The sequence below is a fragment of the Pelophylax lessonae genome, assembly GCF_965119305.1.
Source record: "Pelophylax lessonae genome assembly, chromosome: 7".
Taxonomy (NCBI): domain Eukaryota; kingdom Metazoa; phylum Chordata; class Amphibia; order Anura; family Ranidae; genus Pelophylax; species Pelophylax lessonae.
The window spans coordinates 63,316,678-63,322,677 of record NC_138774.1 but is presented as its reverse complement, the minus strand read 5'-3'; the positions used below and the strand labels follow the sequence as shown (position 1 = coordinate 63,322,677).

The window sequence follows — 6,000 nt, the reverse complement described above, 5'->3', positions numbered from 1 at the left end:
CCCCGCTGAGATAAATGGAGTCCGTCCGACAAACGGGCTGCGTGAAAGAGCCCTGAAAAAATTACACTTTCTACAATTTAAGTAGTAAGTGTACAGCTTGTATAACAGTGTAAATTTGCTGTCCCCTCAAAATAACTCAACACACAGCCATTAATGTCTAAACCGCTGGCAACAAAAGTGAGTGGAGCAGAGAGCCTTTGACTGACAGTCACCAGCTCTCTGCTCGGGAAGCCCTGAGAACCAAGCGATTGTCGGTGTTTGATCGTTCGGTTCTCAGTGTTAGAGCCAGCGGGCAACAGATGCTGCATCCACCTAGGCAAGTATGATCCTGGAAAACCCAAATTCCCATACTTCTCTTTTAGTATTGAAGCAAGGAATCTAATTGATATAGGAAATTGCTCCAATTTTATTCTAGATTTTGTCATCCAGGTCAAAATCAGTTTACACTAATCTTGGGTTGGTTGAGAAGCTTTAACACTAAAAGACTGTTCCTTTACTGAAATCATAGACACATATGGTGCAATTGTTTTATGTGGCACCATGGGCGTCCCCAAAACTTTTTCCGGGGGGGGCATCATTTTAAGGTCAGCCACGCCGTGCATGGGGCCACAAATCTCCTCAATTTCCTAGCCCCGGGCTCCCCCTCTCCTGGAATGATAGCACCGACGCCTGGGGCTGAGGACAGTGGTCTGCGTGGCTGCTGTTGTCAGTCACCGCGCAAGCCGTGACTCGGGAATATTTATCCAGTTTTCAGAGCGCTGATTACCGCACACGTGACCCGCTGCCTCTCTCCTCCTCGTGACATCAGCAGGGAATCCTCGGCCCCGCCTGTTGCAGGCAGCGGTCAGACAGGGAGAGGAGAGAGCTGGTGGGTCACGTGAGCGGAGATCGGCGCCATGAAAACTGGTATACAACGGCTTTATTTTTTTTAAAACACACAGACACAGGGGCACGGACACACAGGATTATTAAACAGACCAGACAGGATAGTATAAAGTGGCTTAACAACCACTTTAAAGGGGAAGTTGAGATTCCAGGGAGGGGCACTTGCCCCCCCTTGCGGACACCCATGTGTGGCACATATAATTTTTGGCTGATTGGTCACTGTCAATTATTGAGATTGAAAAAAATGCCTTCCATCTATTCAGTATAAAAAAAACCTGCAACCTTGCTTGCTTTGCCTGAATTGTTACAAAAATAGGTCTATGTATGGCAACTCAGAGCAGAGAGCAGTTATGATGGGTCACGCTTTCACTAAAATGTCTTATTGCTGTTTACATTATTTATGAATTTATTTCAGGCATTTATATAGCACCATACACAGCACTTTACATACTGTACATTCCCATCAGTCCATGCACTCAAGGAGCTTGCAATCTAATAGATGACTCAGAATATAGTAAAAAGGAAAGACTTTACACAGCTGCAGTGCTTACAGGAATGCATTTGTAGCTATTTGTAGCTCACCAATTCACAATCACTTGCAGTCTGGAATTCCTCTAATATTCTGAGTTTAGCTACTTTGCTGGCCACAAAAGTTTTGATTCAAAAATAGAAACAAAATTGTGTAACCCTACTAAGGGCTGCTGGATTTTCAGGCCTTCCCTTCACACACAGCCAGGCAACGGTAAATTTTGCTGCTTTCTCACAGACTCCGGAATCAGTCCAGGCAATTTTTGTTTTGTTTATTTCGGGGTTAAACTTGGATGGGGAATGGGAAAGCATAGAATGCCCAGAACTGTAAAACTAGAATGAAATCTTTGAGGACTTGCTAATCTCTCTGGCTGCTAGGTAATAATGTAAAAAATGCTGTCCTCAAGTAGGATTGATGGCCCAGCCAAACTGACAACCAAAAGATCCAACTAAAGAATGCAGGTGGTGTTCCTTAGGGAAATACTATTGCACCTGGCTGCTTTGAACCCAAGCTAGAAGTGTAGGATGGCTTTGATGGCTATGAACTAGCATTAAGTGGTCCCTTGTTTATAGGCATGCAAAGTATTGCACCTTGCTGCCGCCAATCTATCCAGGCTTGGGGTACGATGAAAAGAAGTTACTTGCTTAGTCCCTCTTAGATGAATCCTGAAGTTCAAGAGGCTGCTGTAGAGGCCTGAATCTTCACTGTGAGGGTAGCTTTAGCTAAGTCTAGCTAAGGCTGGCAAAGGGGTGAGACTTCCAGCTGCTCCTTTCTCCCTTGTCTTTCTTTCTGCCCAGGGGCAGAGCCCCAGAGCAAACGGGTCACCTCCAGATGACTGGACCCCAGACTTTGCTCCCTCACTGTCAGGCACCTGAACATTTATGACCCATCTCCCACCTTCTGGGCCTTGCCTACCTAGGGCTTGGTGGAGATTCCATAAATTTCAAGCTTCAGCCTCTGTTCCTCTTCCCTCTAAGTTCCAGTACTATCAAGCAAGTTCTAGAAGCCAGGGGGAGGTAACAGAGGCTCAGCCCTTGGAGCTCTGCACATTTAGCACAAACAAACCCCATTTCCTCTGCCTACAGAGGAGCCAAACTAAATATACCTACTCTGTACACAGAGGATGCTACAATAGCTTGAGCTATTGACATCTGTTAACATTTTTTTTTAAATCAAATAAAAAGAGCCAGAAAAAAAACATGTGGTAAGGGGGTCTATTTTTCCACCTGGAAATGCACATGAACAGCTATGGCTGTCCATAGATGGATCGAAATTGAGCAAGTTCAGCAGGGAGCAGCCAAATTTCTATCCTTCTATAGCCATTCCCTCTCAACAGAAGTTGATCTAGCAAACAACTTTTGTCAAATGGGGATGTTGGAAAACTTTCATTATATCAGCAGCTGCAGTGCTGATCAGTGTATTCTGACAGTGGAGGAGTCCCGGCTGTCAGAATACAATAGCACTGTGGGGAGGATTCCTCCATCCACTCCTATTGTGCAGATAAATTAATTTTTTTTTTTTTTTCGATCAGCCCTCTGGCTGTTTGAAAAAACAAACAAATCGTCTACCCATTAATTTCGAACAAACATTCTTAGGTAAATATTCTAAGAAAGTTTGTTAATTTTTCTAATCACAAGTGGGTCAAATTGACATTTGCTTTTGACTGCAGTTATGAGAAAATTTGAAGAAGCAGGATGGAAATTTTTTCTCAAACAAATTTTTAACAGTGTGTGTGTGGTTTTCCTTCGGTAAAGTTTATTCATTCCAAAATCAAATGTTGAAAGCAAGCAAAACCTTTAAAATATTATGAGAATTTTTGTACAAATTTTGCTGAGACTTTTCCTTTGAATTTCCGTTCGAAATTCTATCCATCTATGGCCAGCTCAAGACTTCAGCTAAAAAGCGTTATTGTTTGGATGTCCCAGATCGCTTATCATTTACAAAATAAAGCATTGTGAAGAATTGTTAGCATTGTGAGGATTGTTTTTGGACTCCAGCTCTCTCTTCAAATTAAACCGAACATGCAATTTATTCATAAGGAATATTTTTTATTGTAAAAAAATATTTTTAGTCCAAATATTAAAAGGCTAAAAATAATAGTAATAATATTATAAAAATATGGGAAAAATGATTTCCACTAAAAACAGATCCTATCTGTGCACATACACCAGAAATAGTGAGCATTGTTTGCTCCTGTTTGTCCCCTATACTTTGCAAACAATAAAGATACCCTTAAAAAAAAAAAAAAAAAAAACGTACCTTTCAATTATGGATTTGAAATCCAAAACCCCACATATTAATTTGGAGGCAAATCTGAAATCATATCAAAAGAGTAAATTAATATGGGACCTTCAAAGCATAAATAAAAAATAAAATAAAAAGAAGACAGACAATTTAAATACCATTAGCAAATCTAAAGCTCCCCTCTACCAGGCTGATAATTTTATCTTTTGTTCAATGTTACGCTAATATTACCCCTTTTTTTTTTCTTACTAAGCCAAAATCATTAAAATTAGATGCCCATTAAAGAAGTTGTTGCCACATTCCACGTGACCTCCTTATCCCCATTTGAGAATATAATTATGCTGACAGAAGAGGGAAAAGGAACCACTGAGGGGCAATTGATTGTTACTAACCTGTATGTGGCAATAGTTCAATAAATAAAAACAAAAAGTGGAAAAAAAAAAACACACATGAAAACACATTCATGATTTATGCCACAATTGTCAATATTCGGAATATGACAGAATTGATACCAAGCACGGAGCCAATCAAAGAGATTTTACTGCATTCTGATGATTCTCTTGAGGCTATTTACAAAAAATGATGTAATGATGAGCTGCCAATGCAGACACCTCCGAAAAAGCTAATTGCTCGACAGTCATGTTGATCCTTGGATACCAAGGACATGGAACAGGAATGTAGATACCAACTTGTGCAAAATTGAAACGAGTTGGTAAAGATGGTAACAGTGGTACATGGATCTTGGCAAATGATGTGCCTATGATAGGCAGAAGATTGGCTTGCCTTTAGCCATTCTATGTTAATACTGCTGACCTAGTAGAAAAACCTGTCACAGGCCACATTGGCCTTCATTGCTCCATTAATGTTTGAGCAACCCAACGGCTTATGTTTAAGCCTAATGCCTCGTACACTCACAACGATTGTTGGCCGTGAATTTTCAGCCAACGTCCAATCGGCCAATTTTCGGCTTGTTAGTATGATGCTTCCGACAACCGACTGCGACTTTTCGGCCGAACAAAATCTGGTGTGCATGCTATAAAATTTTTGTTGGCCGTCAACAGAACGGCCGATTTTCCGTCAGTCAGTACAAATTTCGGCAGACAAAAATCAGATGAGCAAGACTGGGCATGCTCAGAGAAGAAAAAACACACGGAAAGTTAACTAGCACATGACATCACTTCTGAAGTTGGTTTTTGTTGGCCGAGAAACTTTGTGTGCAGTCTAGAGCACATTTCAACCAACACAACACTGGACAAAAGACGGCTGATCGGTCGGCCAACAATCATTGCGTGTGTATGAGGCATAAGGCCCCATGCACACTGGCCATTTAGCCCTTGTGCATGAGGCTCTGGTGCTTAGCTGACCTAGTAGGAAAACCTGTCACAGGCCACATTGGCCTTCATTGCTCCATTAATGTTTGAGCAACCCAACGGCTTATGTTCAAGCCGAAGGCCCAGGGAACACTGGCCATTTAGCCCTTGTGCATGAGGCTCTGGTACTTAGCTGCAGTCGGAGGGCGCCGTAGTCCCGTTCAACCCCCCCTGCTGACAGCCCGTTAAGCTCTCTGGAAGACTGCCTGTTGCTGGGGCTGGACAGCGCACCTAATATTACGGGCTGTATACGTCCAAAGTGTGTGCAGCCTAAAGCTGGACATCTTCAGAGGGTCAGAACATGTTTCTGTTTTAGTGGTCATCCCAGAATTTCCTGATGTCTGTGGCCAGCTCAAGTTAAGACTAATGATGAGGACCATTGTAAGTAATTTAATTCAAGGGTACCTGTCCCCACTTATAGACATTAGTGGCAACCTCTAGGTTTTAGGGCTCGTTCACACCAACACTATTGAGCTGTGTTGAGCAGTGCTGCCCAGGCCGGTCTCAATTTAAAGACACAACCAAAAGTCTTGCTTAGTACAGGCAGTGTGACTGAAAGGGGATTTTATTTGATCAAAAGATAAATAGTCAACATGAAAAAAATGAGGTTGAAGGATTATAAGAGGTGCATGAAAGTCAGCCAGCCCCCAGTCTGATGTACTCACCCTCCAGTCTGTCACCAACCAAATAGACCTGTCTCTTGATACAAAGAACAGGGGTTTAGTTGACACACATTTGCAAATGCATGTGAAAGCTGCAGAGCCACTTCACGGCACCCTGTTAAATCTGCAGTCCTAACACTCTTAATTTAGTGTCTCCACACTGGAAGCACATGGCTGCTAATGGGTGGATGGGGGAACAGGTGGGAGGGAGACAGCCCAACCTCCCCCAACCCACCCTCATCCATGACTGGTCTGTTGTCTCAAAACTCAAATAACTAAGTTGTAACGATGGTACAAACTGGAAAGGACC

The 6,000-nt window shown here is 42.4% G+C and overlaps 1 protein-coding gene across 1 annotated transcript in view; it reads right to left on the bottom strand.

Moving 5' to 3' along the window:
• Positions 1 to 6,000, bottom strand: part of LOC309559518 (carnitine O-acetyltransferase-like) — a 102,343-nt gene that overhangs the window by 72,750 nt on the left and 23,593 nt on the right. Inside the window, exon 4 of the mRNA XM_082262798.1 lies at positions 3,674 to 3,727. Coding sequence (XP_082118924.1) covers positions 3,674 to 3,727 — 54 coding nt within the window. The remainder of the gene's footprint in view (positions 1 to 3,673; positions 3,728 to 6,000) is intronic.